This window comes from Staurois parvus, unplaced genomic scaffold (genome assembly GCF_062004578.1).
Source record: "Staurois parvus isolate SC_StPar_1 unplaced genomic scaffold, SC_StPar_1.0 ptg000715l, whole genome shotgun sequence".
NCBI lineage: Eukaryota > Metazoa > Chordata > Amphibia > Anura > Ranidae > Staurois > Staurois parvus.
This window is the reverse complement of record NW_028318511.1, coordinates 637,288-663,329: the sequence shown is the minus strand read 5'-3', so window position 1 is coordinate 663,329 and position 26,042 is coordinate 637,288. Positions and strand designations below refer to the sequence as shown.

Below are 26,042 nucleotides of genomic sequence, written 5' to 3'. Positions count from 1 at the left end.
GCATCAATTATTGTTATACTATTAATATTTTTTATATATATAATTATATATATATATATATATATATATATATATACACACACACACAGTGGGGATCGAAAGTTTGGGCACCCCAGCTAAAAATTTGTTGAAAGTGTAAATGATGGAAATAAAATCTAACTTTTGTTGACATATTATAATAATGTCTAATCTGTAATTTGATGCCTTTTGGAGATTTTTCCATCTTTCCTTGGCTTCTTTATGCACATTAATACAAATTTTTAGCTGGGGTGCCCAAACGTGTGTGTGTGTGTGTATTTTTTATAAGAAGTTTTTTTGCACTGACAATTGTTTTATGAGCCACCGGAATACATTTTGAAGTGCATTTTGCTTATGTTTATTATATTTTAAAGTGGCAACGTAGTGATTAATACACAGATGTGATATATAAGTGATAAAGCATTAATTATTTACACATTTCGCACAGTTTGATGGTCTTATACCTTCACTATTTTCATATAATACAAGAAGAGTGTTTGTGTGTACTTCTACATTATACAAAGACACATGGCCAGGTAGTCCTAATCATATATGGTGGCATAGCTTTATTTTGTATTAATATTGTAAAACATTAAGAACAGGAATAGATCGTTTTTCTGGTTTATAAGAGAAACATGGAGAGCTAGGAAAGACGTCACTTGGTCTAAAATAAGATATGTAATTAAAAACACATATGTTTTAATTGATAATGTCGTTAGCATGTTGATAAGGGGTGAGAGGAAGAGCCAGGGATGGCAAAACAGAAGCAGATTACACTTTAGCTTTAAATGATGACTTGAACAGAAATCTATTGTACAGTACAAATTAGAGCATGTAACATAAATAGTGCAAAATTGTACATCTTCTATGATTACGTTCTTGAACTTTAAGGCTTACCATTTGCTACATATTGCCCTGATACTCTGAAAAAAGGAATACAAGATTGTATTATGTTGGGTAGGCTGTTTTTTATTTTTGTCACAAATAAACCAAAATCTAAAAGGGACCTATTAATAAAACGTTAGCTGAATGAATGTGGCAAACATCCGCACAGCTTCAACAAAACCTGCCATATTCTGTGGAATAGCAATTTCCTTTATAACCGCCATCTAGTGGCCATAATAATTTTTTTCCCTGATTGAGGTATTTTTTTAAAAATGCTGTGTTATGGCCACTAGATGGCACTTACAATCATATTACACAGAATTCAGAAAGTTTCGTTGGAGCTGTGCAGACATTTGTCACATTCGTTTAGTAAACGTTTTTATATAGAAACCCCATAGTGTTGCAAATCTGTGCAATTTTTTAAATTACTTTTACTTTCTGAATGTATGCGGTTTGGCAGTTGCAGTCTGCTCCAAGCTCTCTTTTAGCATAGATCACATGGTCAAATGTTTAGGGTTTTAGATATTAAAACCAGCACTGGAGGAAGCCCAGAGCAGCATTTTCTCCAGGAAAAGTAAATATTTTGACCCTCCAAAATAAATTCTTTATTCATTCATCTCAATAAGACCGTTGGCAAAGCTTTAGCTTAAAGTGGACTCCCAGCTTAACACTAAGTAGGCCTAAAAATGTCCCCCCATCCTCTTCTGCTACCTAACCTATGTAAAAAAAGATCTGTATACTTAACTATATTTAGTCTACTCCAGTCCGGACATATGATCCAGTGTGTCAGTGGCAGCTGCAGGGGAGAGGTGGGAGCACTCGACAATGGTTGCAAATTCTGGGAGCTGTGACATCACCCATAGGCTTCCATGGCCCAGCTGCTGATGGTGCTTCCTCCTCTCCCCTGCAGCTGCCACTTACTGACACAAGGAGTCAGAGCTGCTAAAAAGAAGTATATAGATATTTTTATACAGTTCGACAAAATAAATAACAGGGTGGGGGTACATTTTTAATGATAGGTCATCTTAGGCTGGAATTCCACTTTAAAAGCATATCTAAAACCCAAAACAAAACATGTAATACTTACTTTCTTAGGGTGGCATAGCTCACTTACTGTACTATATCTAGAACAAAAGCAGCGTCATCACCCTGAGCAGCTCTGCTGATTTGAATGAACTATAAACACTTTCCCCTCCTCATGTACATTACATAAGAGGAGGGCTTCACTTGCTTAGTTTAATGACAATAGTTTGTAAGGCTGTTTGTAGTTTCTTGTGCATTGATTTTGAATTTTAAAGACACAGTATATATAGTGAGATCAACAGATCCCTTTCAGTAGAAAAAGTACATGGCTGGAAAAAGGAAAACTAATGCAGCCACCACATCTAAAGACTGGTCAGCTGCAAGAGATTACATTTTTATTCTTGGGTTTTGATTTTCTTTACCATTTGGAGTGGGGACAGAAATAAGAGTGAACCTAGGCTACACAGCTGCATGGACCCAGAAAGCCTGAACACAGCAAATAAATATTCAATATAGCAGCGTAACATTAATCCATACACACAAAGCTCTTTTTCTTGGTGGCAAATGTACTTTAAAAAATAATAAATTATTGAAAACATGGTAGATTCCTAAACGGACAATTTGATCTGGTTAGAGGAATAAGACAGGCAAACAAATAGATCCTTGTTTCTCTAGAAACCCGCATAAGCTCCAGCCACTCCAACTCCATGAACAGTGCTTTCTTTTAGAGTGATTTGGATTATGCCGAGAATTAATATATGACAGCTCCTACTTTGTTTTTATGGCTTGTAACACTGAAACTATTAAAATCCCTCGAACGCTTTCTTGACCCAAGTCCCAGCATGAGTCTATGCAGTAGTCAATATCAGTGCACTGATCTGTTCTATTCAATAGTTATTGTCAAGTAAAACAATCATCTACAATTTTATACAGAACACTCCAAACACTTTAAATTAATTAATTAAATTCTACCCTTCAAATGCATATTTATGTTGCCTCATTTGACTATCATCAAGTGTAATCCTAAATTGTTCAAACAACAGAAAACATCTAAGTTGTTCCTCAAGAGCCATTCCATTACCTTGAGTGGTTTACTGTTACACACTTGGCAATCACTCGAGAGTTAAAAAAAAAAAAAAAAAAAAAAAAAGAAGTTCTGCCAAGCAACGCATTACGTGGCACACCTTCTAAGGCTACCCAGAGAGATCTGAGGATTTTCACCCGATAGAACCATTAAGGGTCACATCGGGAAACGTTTACATACAAATTGATGCACCAAGACCTTCGCATAGGCCTCCTGGCCAAAGATCTTGAGTGGAGTGGGGGAGCGGATCGCTCCGAATGTAGTTTTCCAATCAGCAACTTCTTAATCTTGAGATAAAAGGTGGCATCAGGGAGGACTAAATATTTAAGAGTGTTCAGCTAAAACATTGTGTGCTGTATGTATAAAGTTTGATGTCATTCCATGTCTTTGGCTAGGTTAGTAGGTGAAAGAGATTGTGCAGCATTCCAGCCATAGACGTACATGAGATAGTATCTGGAAGATCTGATTCCTAGAGGGCTCTCCTAGCAAATGTTTTGGTTGATGGTGCATTATTTTTTTAAAATGCAGACATCCCAGGTGCCAGCCATATCTCAGAAAGAATCAATTTCTGACAAATAACCCCCCCACAAAACCAGTACCAGCTAACCAGGAGAGGTTTGCAGAGGTCCTGGAGCATTCATAAACAGTTATCTATTTCTAATCTGTTTTCAGTGATAATCACATCATATGTATCAATAACCTTGGCCAGGCACATATTCATTGCATTGAGTTCTTGGGAAGATCAGATGACCCAGTATAATGTACAGTGATTGTACAGGGTGCTTCCATCATTTGGCCTTGGCAAAGCCCACACGGTCATTAGCCCGGTCAAAAACGGTATAATATTGGCCGATGAACACATCTCCTAGAATCCACAGGGGTCCGGCTGGAGGGGGAATATCAAGACCCATAAATCCACTCACACAAATGGATTGGGATCCCTGTTGTACCTGCAGGGGAAATGAAAGGGATTAGACTGGTGCAATGTTCTCAGCATTACAAGGGTAGCAGTACCTGGACCTGGACAATGCATAGGCTACTACACTCATTATCATTACCTGTCAGCTTAGGCTGGCCATAGACGCCTTGTTTCTTTGGGATCAGCCAGAGGGAACGTATTACCCTAGCTACACATGCAAGGTGGATGGAGGAAGCTTCCCTGCTGTGCCACTGTATGGCTGCAGCCATTGATCGGCAAAACTAACATTCCTGTTCAACAGAAGTCAATCGTTCGATCGACTTCTGTCAAGTAGAAACCACCATAGATTGATCGAAATTCAGCTGGTCCCTGCTGAACTGGCTGAATCTATGAGCAGCTTTGGATGTAATTTAAAGGCTCTATTTTCTGCAATGCTCAAAAGAGAAATTCCAGGCAATCAGGGAAAGCTTATAAAGCATGATTAATACTATCCTGTAAACATATTAGAAAATTCAAACAGATTACCTTAAAGGGCATCTAAACCCACAAAACACAACGCTAATATATTGCAGATTACTAGTCCTTTGATGGGGTCGCTGCATTGATTTTCTTTATTCAAGTACATTTTGTGCAAGTACAGAAAATATCTGATGAATTTGACAGAAATGCTGCGTCCTTGAAACTTTACCCCTAAATTAATGAAATGAGGAGAGGGGAAGACGTTTGTAGCCCAAATAAAGAGAGCAGCCTAGGAAGGAAACACTGCTCTTCCATAGATACAGGACAGTTAGTAAGGGTGAAAAAAAACAAAACAAAACACTAACAAAGCCACCATATCCAAGGACTGCTAAGCTGCAATATATAAAAATTTTGTTCTTGAATGTAGATAGACTTTAAAAGCTAAACTCTAAGGCACACATGAACCACTTGCCCTCCAGAGAATTTACCCTCCTTCCTGACCAGGCCATTTTTTGCGAAACAGCGCTGCGTTATTTTAACTGACAATTGCGCATGCAACGATACACAATGAAATTTATGTTCTTTTTTCCTCACAAATGGAGCTTTCTTATGGTGGCATTTGATCGCCTCTGCAGTTTTTTTTTTTTGCACTATACACACACAAAAAAAAAAAAAAGAACAATTTTGAAAAAAAAAACCAATATTTTTGACTTTTTGCAATAAAACATATCCAATAAAAAAAAAATCTAATTTCGTCATAAATTTAGCCCCATATTTTGTCTTTGCTACAAAAAAAATCCCAATATGTGTAAATTGGTTTACGTGAAAGTTATAGTGTCTACAAATGGCAGTATATACAGTGGGGCAAAAAAGTATTTAGTCAGCCACCAATTGTGCAAATTCTCCCACTTAAAAAGATGAGAGAGGCCTGTAATTGGCATCATAGGTAGACCTCAACTATGAGAGACAAAATGAGAAAAAAAACCCAGACAATCACATTGGCTGATTTGGAAAGAATTTATTTGCAAATTATGGTGGAAAATAAGTATTTGGTCACCTACAAACAAGCAAGATTTCTGGCTCTCACAGACCTGTACCTTCTTCTTTAAGAGGCTCCTCTGTCCTGCACTCATTACCTGTATCAATGGCACCTGTTTGAACTTGTTATCAGTATAAAAGCTACCTGTCCACAACCTCAAACAGTCACACTCCAAACTGCACTATGGTGAAGACCAAAGAGCTGTCGAAGGACACCAGAAACAAAATTGTAGACCTGCACCAGGCTGGGAAGACTGAATCTGCAATAGGCAAGCAGCTTGGTGTGAACAAATCAACTGTGGGAGCAATAATTAGAAAATGGAAGACATACAAGACCACTTATAATCTCCCTCGATCTGGGGCTCCACGCAAGATCTCACCCCGTGGGGTCAAAATGATCACAAGAACGGTGAGCAAAAATCCCAGGACCACACGGGGGGACATAGTGAATGACCTGCAGAGAGCTGGGACCAACGTAACAAAGGCTACCATCAGTGACACACTACGCCGCCAGGGACTCAGATCCTGCAGTGCCAGACGTGTCCCCCTGCTTAAGCCAGTACATGTCCGGGCCGTCTGAAGTTTGCTAGAGAGCATTTGGATGATCCAGAAGAGGATTAGGAGAATGTCATATGGTCAGATGAAGCCAAAATAGGACTGTTTGGTAGAAACACAACTCGTCATGTTTGGAGGAGAGAGAACGCTGAGTTGCATCCAAAGAACACCATACCTACTGTGAAGCATGGGGGTGGCAACATCATGCTTTGGGGCTGTTTCTCCGCAAAAGGGACCAGGACGACTGATCCATGTACAGGACAGAATGAATGGGGCCATGTATCGTGAGATTTTGAGTGCAAACCTCCTTCCATCAGCGAGGGCATTGAAGATAAAACGTGGCTGGGTCTTCCAACATGACAATGATCCCTAACATACCACCCGGGCAATGAAGGAGTGGCTTTGTAAGAAGCATTTCAAGGTCCTGGAGTGGCCTAGCCAGTCTCCAGATCTCAACCTCATAGAAAACCTTTGGAGGGAGTTGAAAGTCCGTGTTGCCCAGCGACAGCCCCAAAACATCACTGCTCTAGAGGAGATCTGCATGGAGGATGGGCCAACATACAGTGGAGATCGAAAGTTTGGGCACCCCAGCTAAAAATTTGTATTAATGTGCATAAAGAAGCCAAGGAAAGATGGAAAAATCTCCAAAAGGCATCAAATTACAGATTAGATATTCTTATAATATTCTTATAAAAACTTATAACAAAAGTTAGATTTTATTTCCATCATTTACACTTTCAAAATAACAGAAAACAAAAAATGGCGTCTGCAAAAGTTTGGGCACCCTGCAGAGTTAATATCTTGTACTGCCCCCTTTGGCAAGTATCACAGCTTGTAAACGCTTTTTGTAGCCAGCCAAGAGTCTTTCAATTCTCGTTTGAGGTATCTTTGCCCATTCTTTCTTACAAAAGTCTTCCAGTTCTTTGAGATTTCTGGGCTGTCTGTCACGCACTGCTCTTTTAAGGTCTATCCATAGATTTTCAATTATGTTGAGGTCAGGAGATTGTGAAGGCCATGGCAAAACTTTCAGTTTACGCCTCTTGATGTAATCCCCCGTGGATTTCGAGGTGTGTTTAGGATCATTATCCATTTGTAGAAGCCATCCTCTCTTTAATTTCAGCTTTTTCACAGATGGCATCAAGTTACCATCCAAAATTTGCTGAAATTTTATTGAATCCATTTTTCCTTCTACTCGTGAGAGGTTCCCTGTGCCACTGGCTGCAACACAAACCCAAAGCATGATTGATCCAACCTCATGCTTAACAGTTGGACAGAGGTTCTTTTCATTAAATTTTGTGCCCCTTCTTCTCCAAACGTACCTTTGCTCATTCCGGCCAAAAAGTTCAATTTTAACCTCATCGGTCCACAGAACTTGTTTCCAAAATGCATCAGGCTTGTCTATATGTTCATTTGCAAAGTTCAAATGATGATTTTTGTGGTGAGGACGTAGAAGAGGTTTTCTTCTGATGACTCTTCCATGAAGACCATATTTGTACAAGTATCTCTTTATAGTGGAATAGTGTACCACAACTCCAGTGTCTGCCAGATCTTTCTGGAGGGATCGTGCAGTCAAACGTGGGTTTTGAATTGTTTTTCTCACAATCCTTCGAGCTGTTCTGTCTGATATTTTTCTTGGTCTTCCAGATCTTGCTTTAACTTCCACTGTTCCTGATGACTGCCATTTCTTAATTACATTCTGAACAGAGGATATTGACATCTGAAAACGCTTTGCTATCTTCTTATAGCCTTCTCCAGCTTTGCGAGCGTCAACTATTTTCAGTTTCAGTTTTCTAGACAACTGCTTAGAAGAACCCATGGTGCTGATTGTTGGGGCAAGGTCAGATGAGTCTGGGCATTTAAAACCTTTGAGATTGACATCACCTGGTCTTCCCAGACGATGATTGAGAACAATCTATGACACTGGCATGTCTCAGCTTGGCAAAGGGGGCAGTGCATGCTATAAATTCTGCAGGGTGCCCAAACTTTTGCAGATGCCATTTTTTTGTTTTCTGTTATTTTGAAAGTGTAAATGATGGAAATAAAATCTAACTTTTGTTGACATATTATAAGAATGTCTAATCTGTAATTTGATGCCTTTTGGAGATTTTTCCATCTTTCCTCGGCTTCTTTATGCACATTGATACAAATGTTTAGCTGGGGTGCCCAAACTTTCGATCCCCACTGTACCAGCAACAGTGTGTGCCAACCTTGTGAAGACTTACAGGAAACGTTTGGCCTCTGTCATTGCCAACAAAGGATATATAACAAAGTATTGAGATGAACTTTTCATACTGACCAAATACTTATTTTCCACCATAATTTGCAAATAAATTCTTTCCAAATCAGCCAATGTGATTGTCTGGATTTTGTTACTCATTTTGTCTCTCATAGTTGAGGTCTACCTATGATGCCAATTACAGGCCTCTCTCATCTTTTTAAGTGGGATAACTTTCAGAATTGGTGGCTGACTAAATACTTTTTCGCCCCACTGTATACTGGAATTTATTTTTTTTTTATACTAATAATGGTGCCAATCAGCGACTTATAGCGGGACTGCGGCGGGCATTCTGACACTGGGGGGGAAACTGTCACTGACATCTCCAGTGACACGAATACAGTGATCAGTGCTACTAAAAAGCACTGACACTGTATTAATGACACAGGGCAGGAAGGGGTTAACATCTGGGGCAATCAAAGGGTTAACTGTGTTTATATACCAGCCTCTCCCCCGTAAGTGTTCCACGGAGATCACCGGGTGCCGGCAGGGAATCTCTGGCCAGCACCCAATGATCGAAAGTTGTAGCCACCAATGGCGGTGCGGGTAGGGCGTGCACCCCCTGCACGGAAATACAAAATCACGTGTACACGCACAGGTGATTTATCAACTGTAATCATTAGAGGTATAGCCTGGGAAGAATTTGTATTGCATAGTTTACATTGGTCCAGCTTGGCACATTGTAAAATGGCATATCTAAAACCCAAGAGGCCACTGTGGAAGCTGCAAATCACTACAGTGTCTGGTACTGCACCAATAGCAGTGATCTTCCAGGACCTGTACCAAGCGACTGCTCATTTGCAAAGTAACCACAAAGGGCTACTCACTTGGCGCTGTTGCTATTCACAGAATGCCTTGTATTTATTTATTTATTTCAGGTACTTATATAGCGCTGTCAATTCACGCAGCGATTTACACACACATACACACACACATATATATATATATATATATATATATATATATATATATATATATATATATATATATATTGTACATTCACATCAGTCCCTAACCCTCAAGGAGTGTACAATCTAAGGTCCCTAACTCACATTCATACATACACATATTAGGACCAATTTAGACAGGATCCAATTAACCTACCAGCATGTCTTTGAAGTGTGGGAGGAAACCGGCGCACCCAGAGGAAACCCACGCAAGCACAGGGAGAACATGCAAACTCCATGCAGGAGGCACCATGGTCGGGAATTGAACCCATGACCCATTTACTGCAAGGCAGACGTGCTAACCACTAAGCCACTGTGCCTTGTATTTTTTTTTGTTATATACAAGGCAATCTCTGATTTGATGAGATTGAAAGGTGAGGCGATGACATCACAGAGGCCTGTGGAGGAAATCTCTGGGCTGAAGATGAATATTGCAGCAAACGTTGAATTTGCTATTTTCTTTTTATTTCAATGAGATATTCACTTTTATTTGTTTAAATTTTGCCTGAAATGTTGCTTTAATTTGATATTTTTGTAATCCAGAGCATTAAAAACACATAAGGGGTCAGTGGGCGTATACTTCCTAATCTGTGTTCCAAATCCCTGGTACTGCATCACTAATCACCTTTAGGACCAGTTCACATTAGAACGCGCGCTTTCCTGTGCATTCCAGCTTTGACAGATCATTCATTTTAATGGGTTGCCAAACATATTGGAACATGGAAAAAAGTAGTGCAAGCATTACTTTTCCAGATCGCACTGCACCAATCTACATGATACTGCAGTACCATACGGTTTGCTGGCCGTAAATGCAATGTGCTTGTGAGATTCATTTGGGGTGAAAAAACTAAAGTCTGCCAGCAAGTAGAGTCTTTTGGTAGACAAGACTTTAGCTCTGAACCTCACATCACAGATGAAAAGAACATCCAGAAGTAAGTGTGCTATAACGTATGCGTGTATGCTGTGCTTACTTTCTCAGTATGGCAAACAGTGTCTGGACATACAGCAGGGGGCTCAGGAGCAAGCATGAACGAGTGCCTCTATAACAAGTGGTTTGCTATGGGGGCACTCAGGAGGAGGCTGGTAGGAAGGAGCCAGGAGCACCGGTGGGGGACCTGAGAAGAGACGGATCGGGTCTGCTCTGTGCAAAACCAATGCACAGAGCAGGTAAGTACAGTGGATATAAAGCCATTTATAACTCTGCCCCAAATTACATCACCGATCTTGTCTCTAAATATCACCCATACCGTACTCTCCGCTCCTCGTAAGACCTCCTACTCTCTAGCTCCCTTGTCTCCTCCTCTCATGCTTGTCTACAGGACTTCTCCAGAGCTTCCCTCGTCCTCTGGAACTCTCTAGCCCAATTTATCAGACTATCGCCTACTCTGTTCACTTTTAGGCGATCTCTGAAAACCTCTCTCTTCAGGGAAGCCTATCCTGCCCTCAGCTAAAACTGGAATCTTCTACTCTTCCAGCCAGTCCATCCCCCACAGTTATTACCTTTTGTACCACTAGCCCCTCCCTCCTAGATTGTAAGCTTCAAGGAGCAGGGCCCTCAAATCCCTCTTGTATTGAACTGTATTGCTGCTGTATTGTCTCCCGTTATATTGTAAAGTGCTGAGCAAACTGTTGGCGCTATATAAATCCTGTATAATAATAATATAAAAAGTCTACACACCCCTATTAAAATGTCAGGTTTCTGTGATGTAAAAAAATTAGACAAAAATAAATCATCCCTATGTAGAATCTAAATGACAAAAATAACGATTTCTTACCTTCATAGTATACTGTTCCCCGGTCAGGGTGTATGCTTTTCCACCAAGTGTCAAAGTAATAACAGGCAAAGAAGGCACCTGATCACACTGGACCATATACTGTGAAAGATAAATATACATGACATCAGTAACAAAATTCTGGATAAAAATAAAAGTCGCTGTGCAAATTTCTCAGGAGTTTTGTAAACAAATGCCTCACAAATAATCCCTGTAATGTGTCCTATGATTGTCAGCTCTATCTAGTGGCCATAATGGAGTATTTTCCTGGATTGAAGGATTTCAGGAAACTGCACATTATGGCCACCAGATGGAGCTGGTGACCATGAGAAATAAACATATTAGACAACTATTAGAGATTTCCCTTCACTTCCTGTCCTATAGTCACAACATGAAGTGAAAGGTAATCCCTGCAAATTACGTGAATCTTTTGGGGCCCCCCAGTTCACTAGAACTAGTACCCCATTAGAAGAATTCCCCTATAATACTGTCCTGGGGACACCTTTCCATCAGACCAACCACCAACATTAACTATTTTCAGCATTTGAGCTACAGTAGCTTTTCTATTGGATTGGACTACCTGAGCTAGCCTTAGTTCCCCACGTGCATCAGAGAGCCTTGGCCACCTATGATCAGGTTGCTGGTTTGCCGATTTCCCTTTCTTGGACCACTTTTGGTAGGTCCTGACCATTGCAAACTGGGAACAATTTGGCTCTTCTCAGTCTTCTCAAATCCAACACCTTAACTACAGGGACAAGTTCACTTGCTATGTAAGAAGTAGCAAGCGAACATGTGGTGCCAAAGTGGCACTCACTTTCAGGTGCCACTGTGACAAGATAATCAATGGTATTCATTTTACCTGTCAGTGGTCATAAAGGTATGGCTGATCATAGTACAGCTGTGCTGAAAAGTTTGCATACCCTAGCAGCAATCATGACATTTTGACATGGATATTGAAAATATGACGGATCATGCCAAAAAAAAAAAAAAAAGGTGTCTTTTATTTAACCACTTGCCTACCGGGCACCTACCCCCTTCCTGCCCAGGCCAACTTTCAACGCTGTCGCACTTTGAATGACAATTGCGCAGTCATGCAACACTGTACCCATGACATTTTTATCATTTTTTTTCCACACAAAATAGAGCTTTCTTTTGGTGGTATTTAATCACCACTGGATGTTTTATTTTTTGCACTATAAACAAAAAAAAAGAAAAAAAAATTTTTTTTCTTTGTTTCTATTATAAAGTTTTGCAATCAGGTAATTTTTCTCCTTCACTGATGTGCGTTGATGAGGCTGCACTGATAGGCGGCACAGATAGGCAGCACTGATGGGCACCGATAGGCAGCACTGATGGGCTAGCACTTATGATGCTGCACTGATATGCAACAAAGATGGGCAGCACTGACTGGCGGCACTGCTGGGCAGCACTGATGGGGGGCACTGCTGGGCACAGGTAGGCACAGGTGGGTGGCACTGCTGGGCACTGACCATCAGTGCCCTGATGATCAGTGCCGATCCCTCCTCCGACAATTGCCGGTTATCGGTAGTATTTTCCTCACGCTTGAGATTGAGGAAAGTGCAGCCGATAACCAGCAACTGCATTTACCGGTGATCTGCTGTGTCATTGATCACGTCATATGACGCCCTCCCAGACCTGGACAATTGCGCTGTAGCCATAATTCAGCAATAGCGCAGTTGACAAGTGGTTAAGGGTAGTGATCATATGAAGCCATTTATTATCACATAATTGTTTGGCTCCTTTTAAAATCATAATAGCAGAAATCACCCAAATGGCCCTGATAAAAAGTTTACCTAAATGTTTGGCTATTAAAAGGTTACATTTCCACAACTGTGGATTTTTTAAATTGCAATTAATGTCTGTATAAATAGTCAGTGCGTTTGTTAGCTCTCATATTGATGCACTGAGCAGGCTAGATACTGAGCCATGGGAAGAAAAACTCACAGGTAACTTCAGGAGAAATACAGGCTGCTCTGGAAAAAGATGGCGTGGTTGTTTCAAGGAGCACAATAAGACGATACTTGAAGAAAAATGAGCTGCATGGTCGAGTTGCCAGAAAAAAGCCTTTACTGCGCCAATGCCAGAAAAAAAGCCCAGTTACAATATGCCTGAAAACACCTTGACATTCCTCACAGCTTCTGCCACACTGTAATTTCAAGGGACGAAACCAAAATAGAAAACTTTGCTGTATGGTCACAATCATAAGCACTACATGGAGAGGGGTCATCAAGGACTATAGCGATAACTTCTGCACGAAAGCTGCGCATGGGACGCTCTTGGACTTTCCAGCATGACAATGACCCTAAGCACAAGGCCAAGTTGACCCTCCAGTGGTTATGGCAGAAAAAAGGTGAAGGTTCTGGAGTGGCCATCAGTCTGCTGACCTCAATATCACCGAGCCACTCTGGGGAGATCTCAAAAAGTGCGGTTCATGCAAGATGACCAAAGACTTTGCATGACCTGAAGGCATTGTGCCAAGACGAATGGGCGGCTAGACCACCTGCAAGAATTTGGGGTCTCAGATAACTATTACAAAAGACTGCACACTGCCATTGATGCTAGAGGAGGCAATACACAGTATTAAAAACTAGGTTATTTCATTTGTTTACTTGTTGACATTTTTTTTTATTTGATTGTGCCATTCGGTTATGACCTACAGTTTAATATGAATCCCATAGGAAATAAAAGAAATGCATTTGGCCTTCTCATTCATGTTTTCTTTAAAAATGGTACATAACGTATAGTACCAATTCTCCAAGGGTATGCAAACGTTTGAGCACAACTGTCAGTATATTTTAAACCATATGGAGAAAAGAAATTTATCCCCAACATCTACAATGCAAGATCACAGAGAAATAATACAGATCAGCTGTATATATTTGCACAATCAAGATAATGTTTTGGTATGCTCCTTGCACTGTGAAAATTTGCAGGAGGAAATAAAACATGTCCTTATACGCTGGTGTGCACATTACAGGTCAATATTGCTACCTCACCTCTCCCTGAGTTAGAGGCGTAGCTCCAATGGCTTTCTGCAGTGCAACCACTTCATCCTTTGGGCCAGTGATCAGTGAGGTTCCAGTGTCAACAATGGCTGCACAGCCTCCTTTACATAGAGCGAGTTGCTTACCAACATCAATCCTGCAAATAACAACACAGAGATCTCATCAGTCAACCCATTTTTAGTAACGGTCAAATTTTGTACCCAGACACCACAACCTGCAATGTGGGTAAAATACTTCTGCAAGGTGAAGACAACTAGGTGCTTTTATAAATGAACTTTTCCCCATCTACAGTGCCACCAGCGGTCTAAAAAGAAGGACAGGAATGACATTTTCTTCAGATACAGAACTATTCATACTAGTAAAAAGTCTTCTCTCTGGGTCCATGGGCTTAAATAAAATTATTGCTCTCACTACAACATTTATGACAATACCTTGTGTGGTGCGAACAACGTTTAAATATGTGTGTGATCAACGTATACGTTCACAACTGCGCAAAAGCATGGGGTGACAGGAGCGCATTAAAAACATTTTTTTCTATTATTTTTACACAGAAATGTAAACATCCCTTGTGATAGAAATAAGGCAGTGACAAGTCTTCGTTATGGAGACATCAGGGGTCTATAAAACCCCAGATATCTCCCCTACCCTGGAAAGCATGACACACGCACACAAAATGAGCATAAACACGGCATTTAGGAGCATTCAGCGTTTTCAAGTTTACAATGAAAAATGAGCAGGGGGGAGGGTTTTGAAAAAACATTCTTAGAAAAACAAACAAAATGCCCATAAACTCTTGTGCAACATTATCTAATAATCAATGTTAGTGGGATTTTTAAAGGGGTCACACATAGGACATAGGAAACAAAATAGTATATTTTTATTAACTATAGTGTTTTATTTGAAGCCCCCAAAAGGAAAAAATATTAAGGGATATTACTTGCCTTTATTATGGGCATCCCCCAATCTTTTGCCTCAAATATCCCACCACCACCACTGCCCTTTCCACCCACAGAAGCCAGTACTACAGCATCTATGAATAAAACAGAGAATGTGAATGGAGAGGGCAGACCTTTCAATCATCTTCCCGTCCTCTATTCATAGAATACATTTTAGCCATAGAAGCTGTAGTACTGGCTTATATGAATGGGGAAGCTAAGTGGAAAGGGTGGGCATAGTCAGGCTTTCTTGAGGAGTGCCACTGCACCAGGAGATTCTGATATAACAAGGACACATCAGCATAAAAGACATAACACTGATGATAAGTATGTCCCTTGTGCTGATTATTATAATATATATAAATATATATTTTTTTCCAGTAAACTTGGGCTTTAACCAATTTAATACAGGGCAATTTTACACCTTCCTGCCCAGGCCAGTTTTCAGGTTTCAGCGCTCTCAAACTTTGAATGACAATTGCGCGGTCATACAACATTGTACCCAAACTAAAATTTTATCATTTTCTTCACACAACTAGAGCTTTCTTTTGGTGGTATTTAATCACCGCTGGGGTTTTTATTTTTTTGCTAAATTAACAAAAAAAGACCAAAAATTTTGAAAAAAAAAAAGAAGTTTTTCTTTGTTTCTGTTATAAAAGTTTGCAAATAAATAATTGTTCTTCATAAATTTAGTCCGAGATGTATTCTACTACATGTCTTTGGTGAAAATAACCCAAATTAGGATGTATTTTTTAGTTTGTAGGAAAGTTATAGAGTTCACAAACTATGGTATAGATCTGAAAATTGATCAATCCTGAAGTACTGACAGCCAATCTAATTTCTTGAGGTCCAAGAATGTCAGAACAGTACAGATATCCCCCAAATGACCCCTTTTTGCAGAGTAGACAGTCCGACGTACTTCATAAGAGGCATGGCGAGTTTTTTAAAGTTGTAATTTTTTTGTCATAATTTTCCGGAAAATGAAAAAAAAATTAAAAAAATTAGTTTCACTATTTTTTTTTTACATATTGTTACCAGTACAGTACAGCGTCATCATATAACTGGCATGACGGTGATCAGGGACACTGACTGGTAAAAGTATGAAAAAAAAAAAATATTTTTATTTTTTTTAATTACTTTTTTTCCTTTTTTTTAAGATTTTTTTTTCATATTTCACTATGACCAACTTTGGGGAAGTGATCAGTATTTTTTTTTTTTACTCAATTTGCTTATGGCAAAGAATTACTTTGCTATAAGCAAGCATTTACCTAAATGACATCGATTCATTCAGGGTTTTTTTTTTTTTTTGACATGTGCATGTGATTAGCTGTGACCATTCACAGCTAGACACTAGTATACAATGGATGGCATGAATGAAGCCATCCATTGTATACAACTGTCATGTGACCTGCTGTGATTGGTCACAGCAGGTCACATGGTACCAGCAATGGGGCAGATACTCAGATCTGTCATCGGCCCTGTCCGAGGTACACGGCTGGTGACAGATTGCGCAGCTGCGCCGCTCTGCAGGAGCACAATCTGCGCATGTGCGGGAGGACGCCATATGGCGTCCACCCGGAACGCTGATGACATTTGCCGCCCGCCATTCGGCCATAGGGCGGGCTGCATATGGTTAATACAAGAATAAACATTTCATAAAAGCAGTTATGCTCCCATAGGTTGATTCCTATAGCATCATATATAATAGAAAACAAAATATCTCCCTATGTTGATGGTCACAAATTAGTCGAAGGGTTGTAGTTTCTTTGACACATTTCACAGATTATAACTGCTTCTTCAGAAAGTAGGGGAGATCTCTATAAATTAGTAAAATTATAAAGTACTGGGTACAGGCATCATTTATAAGTCAACAAATAAAATTAAGAATAGGCTGTATTGTGAATATATTATTGTACAGTAAATCCGTTACATTGTACTTATTTAAAGAAATCTGCTACTTTCTGAAAAAACAGATTTAATCTGGGAAACGCATCCAAGAAACTACTATCCTATCCTAGTAATCTATGACCATCAACATATTGTGGAAAGGTGTTTTTTCCTCTCAGAATACGCTAGTTAAGGAGAATGGGTAGTATGAACATGGGGAGATATATTTTTATTTCCATCATTATACACTATATTGCCAAATGTATTGGGCCATCCCTCCAAATCATTGGATTCAGGTTGCAATCACCTCCATGGCCACAGGTGCATAAAATCAAGCACCTAGTCATACAGACTGCTTCTACATACATTTGTGATAGAATGGCTCGCTTTCAGGAGCTCAGTGAATTCAAGTGTGGTAGCGTGATAGGTTGCCACCTGTGCAATAAGTCTATCCCTGAAATTTCCTTGCTACTAAATATTCCACAGTCAACTGTTAGTGGTATTATAACAAAGTGGAAGCAACTGGGAATAACAGCAACTCAGCCACAAAGTGGTAGCCCATGTAAAATGACAGAGCAGGGTCAGTACATGCTAAAGCGCACAGTGCGCAGAAGTCAGCAACTTCGTGTGGCCTTCAGATTAGCACAACAGGGTGTAGAGAGCTTCATAGAATGGGTTTCCATGGCCAAGCAGCTTCACCCAAGCCTTACTTCACCAAGTGCAATGCAAACCATCAGATGCAGTGCTGTACAGAAGGCCGCCACTGGACTCTAGAGCAGTGGAGATGTGTTCTCTAGAGTCACGAATCATACTTCTCTGTCTGGCAATCTGATGAACGTGTCTGGGTTTGCCAGGAGAACGGTAATTGCCTGACTGCATTGTGGCAAATGTAAAGTTTGGTGGAGGGAGGATTATGGTGTGGGGTTGTTTTTCAGGGGATGGGCTTGGCCATTTAGTTCCAGTGAAGGGAACTCTTAAGGCGTCAGCATGCCAAGACATTTTGGACAACCTATGCTCTCAACTTTTTGGGAACAGTTTGGGGATGGCCCCTTCCTGTTCCAACATGACTGTGCACCAGTGCACAAAGCAAGGTCCATAAAGACATGGATGAGCGAGTTTGGGGTCCTAACCTCAACTCGAAAGAACAACTTTGGAACGAAGACTGCGAGCCAGACCTTCTCGTCCGACATCAGTGCCTGACCTCACAAATGCACTTCTGGTAGAATGGTCAAACATTCCCATAGACACACTCCTAAACCTTGACAGCCTTACCAGAAGAGTTGAAGCTGTTATAGCTGCAAAGGGCGGGGCCAACTCAATATTGAACCCGTCTAAGACTGGGATGCTTTCAAAATGTACTAAATTGGCATTTATGTGGGTTAATGTTCTAGTATGCTACTATCAATAGATCTAGAAAAAGTAGAAGTATGAAAAAGACCACTTCAAGAAAATAAAAATCAGATATGATGAAAAAAATACTAGTATATCAGATGAGCAAGAAAAGAGGCAACAAAAAAGGAAAGTAATGTTGCTACTTACTGGTCCATATGAATTTCCCAATATGCTTTGCGGGTGATATTGAGGTAGTTAAATTTTCCAGTGTAATATTTAGGATCTGTGCCTCCAAGTAAAAGCTCACCACCGGGCTGAGATTCTGGATTCCTGGAAGATCAAAAGAACCTACTTTAGGTCTCAGGTCTATGTTATCTGGGCTCCCAGTAGATCTCGTACTAAAACTAAAAATAATAATCTGCGTAAAGCATCTGCCACAACTTACAAAATCATCCACCCAAGGCAAAAAGTAAAAATGTTTGCATGTGATTAAGGGCGCTTGAACAAGACTGTAGATTAGGGTGTATGGCCATACACAGTAAAATTCGCCTGTTGCTGTAGCACCCAGGAGCCACAGCTGCAGAATACTTTAGCCCATTGTAAAATTTTACACTTTGAAACATACGCCCATATGCATGTGGCGTGCCAATGGTTATGCATGTATAGCTGCGCACAGCGCATTCTGCAAAAAAACTTATTGGGCTAAATTACGTTGCACTTGTGGCTCCTGGGTGCCACAACAAAAGGATTTTCCTTTGTACAGCCGTACACCCCAATGTAGAGTCCTGAATGTTCCCATTATATACCAGGAGTTACAAGTGGAAAAACACAAAGCTTTCCAATTAAACTAATATGCCCTGTACGCCATCTTGTATCCTTCCTGTAGAAATCGTGAGATGGTCACATATATATTGTGTGCAGGTCTAGGCATAACAAAATCATGAGTTAAAGACATTTTTTTTGCACAGTAAGGATGAAGGCAGCCATCGATTTCTAGAGAACATAATGGAATAGGAGCAATAACTTTGTTGGGTGCACCTAAGGAATGACACCCACAGCTTTTCCCTGAGAAGGAGAAGGGGACACTTATTGCTGCAGAGTAAAAGGTGATATATTTGCTGTGCCCAATGAAGGAGAATTATGACACAATTTGATTTTTCAAAACTACTAAAAAGGTGTTTCTGTTCTAAACCTAAGAGGGAAAGTTTACACTTTTCACTATACACTCTAAACATTTAAAGTGGTTCTCAAGGTAGAATGTTTTTAACTTAATGAAAGTGTTACTAAACCCACAACAGTAAAATCAGTCTGTATATGCAGTAAAGCATGCATGTTATACTCACTGTGGAACGTAAGAGGTTATTCCTCTGCACTGTGTAAAAAGGCTGTTTGATCCTGACTTCTCTGCCCCTCCTCTTGTTCAAATGTCCATGTCTTATCACTACATGCTCAGTTTAGTGTGTATTGCTAGAGAGGTTTTTTTTTTCTTTGGAGAGTGCATGTGATCACCACAGAGCCAATAAGCACTGTCGAGACAGAGGGTCAGGGGATTTTCATTCTCCTAGAGCAGAATGAAAAAACTCCTCCTACAAGCTTTAACCAGTGCTCTGCTGAAGTCACAAGACTGCTCTAACTGCTGATGAGAAAAGGTATTTAGCTGTTTATATTTACTAAAAGTATTGCACTTCCATGTACTGTGTGCTGTGGGTTACCAGATATAGTGAATGCAGGGTCCAGGGTTTAGCAACACTTTAAAGGTAAAAAAAAAAAAAAACACAAAAAAAAACCAAAAACAAAAAACACACCTTCTACATACAGTTACGCCCCCCCCCTCCATACTTACCCGAGCCGGATCTCAAACCAGAATTGTGCTTGGCAGCAGCAGCTCTCCCTCTTTAATGGCTCAGAGACAGCAGTGAGGAAGGAGAGGGGAGCCAAGAGCGCCAGCGGGGGACCACAGAAGAAGAGGATTGGGGCTGCTCGGTGCAAAACCATTGCACATAACAGGCAAGTAGAACATGTTTCTTATTTTTAAAAATAAAATGTAATCCTTTACCATCACTTAACCATTGTTTGACACTGTTGGGCCAACTGTGTAAAAATTTAATGCAAAACTCATTGTATTTAAAAAGGCAGGCCATGCAGGGCACAGTGCATTTAAATCTTGCTATTTTTGCATCAGTCCAGTGTTTGGGTACATAAAGGCCCCACTATTGTCATGTGTCAAGTGTGCTGCATCTTCTATTTCCAAAGATTTTGGTTAGGCCTAAATGGATCTCAAATACCTGAACTAAACGTGGAATGATACGGGGGGCACATCTGATGTATCGCCCTGAGACTGGCTGACCTTGTGTAGAGATGTAGCTCCTGCGTGGTAGCCGGGTCCCTTGGTGATCAGTCTTGTGCTGGTTCTCGCTGCCCTGACAGTGGGCAGGGGGTGCGTGGCATGACATTTGTATTGTACCATATGCTTGATTTACATTTGTATTATATCACTGTATGCAGGGCCTGTTGTGGGCTCGACTTGCTTAAAGCTGCTATCTCTTCTCTGTGTTCTTATATGTTTGTCTTTGTAACTGCTTTATCTTTTGTTCTGAAAATCCTTAATACAGATTATACAAAAAAATAAAAAATACCTGAACTAATGTGGCTATTACTGTTCCAATATATTTTGGATCCAATCTATGCCCACACCTAGGGACAGTGAAAGTAGACTTTTGGGCTAAAGGGGAAATTCAGGCAAAACCATCATCTTAGTATTTCTATTATATATCTCATACATATGCCCCCTACTCTACTGTAATAGCTAGGGGTGACAAGAGGTAATAAGCATGCTCTCCCCTGCTCTAACAAAGCTTGCTCTATTTAGCTTTGTTTCCCCTTTCTGAGTCCAAATCCTGTGTACAGCAGACTGTACTACACCAATATAAAGTCCAAATTTTATACCTGCCTGGGATTTAATATTGTATGCATGTGTTTTCTAGAACTTTTATTTACCCCAGAATGGATAGGAAATCCGTGAATGACCAGCTATGCTTTGTACAGTGTATAAGAGTATGCTGCTATATAAAGAAATTATATATTAATAAGAAACATTTACATGGACATGTCAATGCCGCACATGGGTTGAAATGTCATATGAAACAAATCATTTACATGTCTCACCTATTTAAGTAGAAGGAGAATAGGTCGTTTTCGATCAGCTTCTGTTGCATGATATTGTCAAACACGGGGGGAACACCATCAACAGAGATTCGAGGGTATGCCATGCCCAATATCCCATCAAATTTGGCTGCAATAAACGTAACACCAGGCTGCTTGATGGCTTCCCCAAAGAGCTGTCCTTTCACGGCAAGGTTGCCAATCTGAGAAATATTAGGAGGCAATGGGAGATTATGCATTAACCAAGCAAAAGAATGAATAAAGAACAATCAGCGCAAAAACTGCCACCATGCAAATGAAATAGATACATTTCCATAAAGTCCAATATAAGACTGCAAAAAAGTCCATTTAGCACTAGGGCAAGCCTTCTATAGCAGTAGTACCAGAACTCTGTATATGCATAGCTATGCATGCTGGTCCTTGTACGTCATCACGCTGACGCCGATGTGCGTTTCAGACGCCATCTTTAGGAGACTCCACATGCTGGCCGGCTTTTTCTCCTACAACCACGCTCCCAGACGCGGCTATCATAGCCTGGACACAGCCGTTCTTTTATCCCTGAGCCTGCACCATATGAGCCTGTTTTACAATGATACAATGTGAGTTGTTCTAGATTTGTTACTTATTAAAAGTGGTCTATACGACACTTAGAGGCGCTTCTTCTCTTTTTCGATTATGCATTAACCACTTAAGCTCTGGAAGTTTTTACCTGTCATGACCAGGGTCTTTTTCGCTATTTGGCACTGTGCTACTTTAACTGGTAATTGCGCGGCCACGCAACACTGTACCCAAATTAAATTGATATAATTTTTCATACAAATAGAGCTTTCTTTTGGCGGTATTTGATCACCACTGAGTTTTTATTTTTTATTATAAAAATGAAAAAAGACCAAAAATTAAAAAACAATTTTTTTACTGTTCTAAAACATATCCAATTAAAAAAAATATAATTTCTTCACAAATTTAGGCCAAAATGTATTCTGCTACATCTTTGGTAAAAAAAAATCAATTCCAGTAAGTATACATTAATTAGTTTGCGAGAACGTTATACCGCCTGAAAACATTGGTATATATCCTGGAATTTTTTTTTTTTTATACTAGTAATGGCGGTGATCAGCAGCTTAGAGTGGGATTGTGATAGTGCAGTGGACAATCTGACACTAACTGACACTTTGTGGAAATTGGATGACACCGAACTCACCAGCGATACTAATACAGTGATCAGTGCTAATAATATACACTGTCACTGTACTAATTACACTGGCTGGGAAGAGGTAACATCTAGAGGCAAAACTATGTGCCTAACAAGTGTGAAGAGTGTAAAGTGGGCTGATTTTACTAAGCAATGCAACTGTTTTTACTTCCTGCTTAGCACGGAAAAGAAAAAAAAAACAGTCATAGCGCTGCCCTCTGTAGAGACTCGTGTTGTTTACTAACACAGGGCTGTCTCCTGACATTAGCTCGGCCAAACAGCGGGTGGGTCAGGGCCATAAATCATTTGCCAGGATTGGCTAATCGGCTTGTGCAGTACCGAATGACAGCACAGCCGGAGCGGTGGAAATGCTGAACCACATATATGTACGTGACCTGGTGCAGCAGAGGCCGCTCTGTTGCAATAAATCTGTGGTGGACGGTCCCTAAGTGGTTAACAGTAAACACTTCTAAATATAATTGGCCTAGATTTATAGGGAAAATGTGTCACCCATAGCAACAACCAGATTCTTTTCTTATTCTCTAACCTAGGGGTCTCCAAACTGCGGCCCGAGGGCCGGATGTGACCCCATGCTAGCCTTTATATGGCCCTTGGGGCACTATTCCTCCCAATGATATGAGGTACTATTCCTCCCACTGACACCAACAATGGGGCACTATTTCTTACACTGATACCAATGATGGAGCATTATTCCTCCCATTAATACCAATGATGGGTATTAATGGGAGGATTAGTACCCCATGGGTATTTTCACTGATGCTGGGCCCAGGACATTCTCTACCCCCACTGGTCAAAATCCAGCCCTTTGTTTGAAGGGCTGGATTTTGAAGGACAATAAACTGGCCCTTTGTTTGAAAGGTTTGGAGACCCCTGCTCTAACCTGTTCTGGAGCATAGGCCTCTGGAATCTGATTTCCTAGTAAGGGCAATAACAGGGAAATGCAATGGAAGCATATTTCCTTCTCTAGACCAGATGGGACCTTACCGTCACAGTGTCCTGACTCAGGTACCCAGACAAGCTCCCGCTGCCATACTGAATGGAGAATTCTGTACCGTTCTTTACATAGGTGGAAGATTTGGAAGAATCATATTTGTGGTGTAATACTAGAATAGAACAAAAGAACACGCTCTATTAAAACCAAACTTTGGGCACATTTATATTTAATAATATTTAGAGAGAAGTTGGAATACCACATTAAGACTTTAATAAACGTGTGTAAGGAAAGTGTTACTCACAGCAGGCAATGTCCAGCAAGGAGCAGTGGATGGAAGGCACCCAAAGGTTAGATGATCCTGTATCAAACACTACTGTGAATGTCTGTGAAGGCGTTCCAATGCCAATCTCACCATAGTACTGAGCCTAGAAAGAAAAGGCAGATCAGGTGTTAAAATGCAAACATCTCGTGGCAGCAAAATTCTAGTTCATCTCTTGAAAATTCTAGTTCATGCCTGAAGGTTCCCAGTGGTTTAAAAGGAAACCTGTCCATAATGATTTCTGACTTTTCTGTAGCTTTCCTAATCAGCCTACTTATGCCAGGCCGCTGACTACAATTAATTTACTTCAAAGTGCCAAAACAGCAGTGCCAAGAGCCACAGACAGTAAAAAAAAAAAAAAAAAAAAAAAAAAATCACCAGCACTTAAGGAGTTAAGCAGAAATCTGCCACATTTATTATTCAGAAAGTAAAAGCTTTCTTCCATTTTAGATTTGCAGGGAGATCAAAATATTGCACCTTTATTGTTAATCTTCAAGGTGCCGGTAGTTCTGTAGACATTAGCAGCATGACCACTTGTACTACAGAGCATTACCTACCCAAGAAAAAGTCATAACTAGACAGCTGGACAAACTCATGATGATTAAACGCGTCGGAATGTGCTGCACAGCAACCGGAAGTGATGCAATGCGTGGAACTGGAAGTTACAAAGGTTCTGACGGGTAAGACGCCAATATTGTCGACCTGACTAAAGCCGGCTATACATGGGTCAATTTCCAAAATATTTTTCTTTCGAAAACCTTTTCTAAGAATTTTCGTTTGAATTACGCACCATTAGTGGGTCACAGAAACGGACGATTTTTGTGTGACCATCAAATTTGAGTGATTGGGCATGTTGGAAACAGATTTCGAATCAATGATGGGAGAATCGTGCAAGAAATATAAACCTGTGACCTGGAAAGAAAAGAAAATTCTTAGCCACGAAAATTCTTTTCTGTAGCAACATAGGGAGAAATTGAAGGCTTGGTTGGTTGAATTTCGAAATCAATGGTGGCACCATCGGATTTCAAAACACACGAAATCTCTAAAGAAAATTTGTTTCGGAATTCAACCCATGTATGGCCTGCATTACTGTATCTGGACACTGTAGTGGCTTTGTGATCATGCTTAGGGCATTAAACATTGTATGCTTGTGAATAAATTGTAATGGAGAAACAAATTGAGGTTTTTAACGGTTTTGCACTATTGGAGTTCCCTTCTTTTTCATGAAAACAAGACGCATTCAAATCTGGTGAGTGAGTGTCCTATGGGGAGTTGGTGGCACTGAGCACGTGGTGTGGAACATTTATAGCGAACGAAAAAGGGCAGATACTTCACAAAGACTATGGAAATTGGACTTTTTATTTATTTTATTTTCACAAGTGGATGCTGGGTGGTTTTGATTTACAATTATATACAAACATCTGGGGTGCACAAATTCACGTATATACACACATGATTTTGTATTTCCGGATAGGGGGCACATGCGAGCCGTGCCACCATTCACAGCCGCGGCTGTCAATCACCGCGTCCCAGCCGGTGATTACCGAGTATCTTTGATGGGGAGGAGGGCTGCTTTGTTTACTAACAGTCCTCCCTGTTGGCTCGAGCACACTCCTCAGGATGGCTGTGCACAGCACTGCCATCCACAGCAGTGTGCTTACACAACACACCACCCCCTAGTAAAACACTCCCAGCACACAGTTAACCCTTTGATCGCCCCTCATGTCAACCCCTTCCTGCCTAGTGCCATTAGTACAGTGTCAGTGCTTTTTTTTTAGTGCTGATCACTGTATTGGTGTCACTGGGGATGTCAGTGACACCAAGTCAGTTCCACCCAGTGTCAGAATGCCCGCCGCAGTCCCGCTATAAGTCGCTGATCGCTGCCATTACTAGTAAAAAAAAATGAAAAAAATTCCAGTATATATACCGCCATTTGTAAACGCTATAACTTTCACGTAAACCAATTAATCTACACGTATTGGGATTTGTTTTGTAGCAAAGACATGTAGCAGAATACATTTTGGCCGAAATTTATGATGAAATTAGATTTTTTTAATTTTTTTACTAGACATGTTTAATATTGTTTCTCTCAAAATTGTCTTTTTTTTCCCTTAAAATAGCAGAAAAAAAAAAAACACACGGGCAGTCAAATACCAGCAAAAGAAAGCTCAATACATGGGAGAAAAAAAAAGGACTTAAATTTCATTTGGGTGCAGAGTTGCATGACCGCGCAGTTGTCAGTTAAAGTAACTCAGTGCC

At 40.3% G+C, this 26,042-nt stretch overlaps 1 protein-coding gene across 1 annotated transcript in view; it reads right to left on the bottom strand.

Annotated features, from left to right (window-relative positions):
• Nucleotides 1-558: 558 nt before the first annotated feature.
• LOC149445606 (cathepsin D-like) overlaps nucleotides 559-26,042 on the bottom strand; it is a 36,983-nt gene continuing 11,499 nt past the window's right edge. Inside the window, exons 3-9 of the mRNA XM_089653521.1 lie at nucleotides 23,766-23,889; nucleotides 23,515-23,633; nucleotides 21,321-21,520; nucleotides 18,363-18,485; nucleotides 13,993-14,137; nucleotides 10,979-11,077; nucleotides 559-3,960 (exon numbers count right to left, since the gene is read on the bottom strand). Coding sequence (XP_089509647.1) covers nucleotides 3,799-3,960; nucleotides 10,979-11,077; nucleotides 13,993-14,137; nucleotides 18,363-18,485; nucleotides 21,321-21,520; nucleotides 23,515-23,633; nucleotides 23,766-23,889 — 972 coding nt within the window. The 3' untranslated portion in view covers nucleotides 559-3,798. The remainder of the gene's footprint in view (nucleotides 3,961-10,978; nucleotides 11,078-13,992; nucleotides 14,138-18,362; nucleotides 18,486-21,320; nucleotides 21,521-23,514; nucleotides 23,634-23,765; nucleotides 23,890-26,042) is intronic.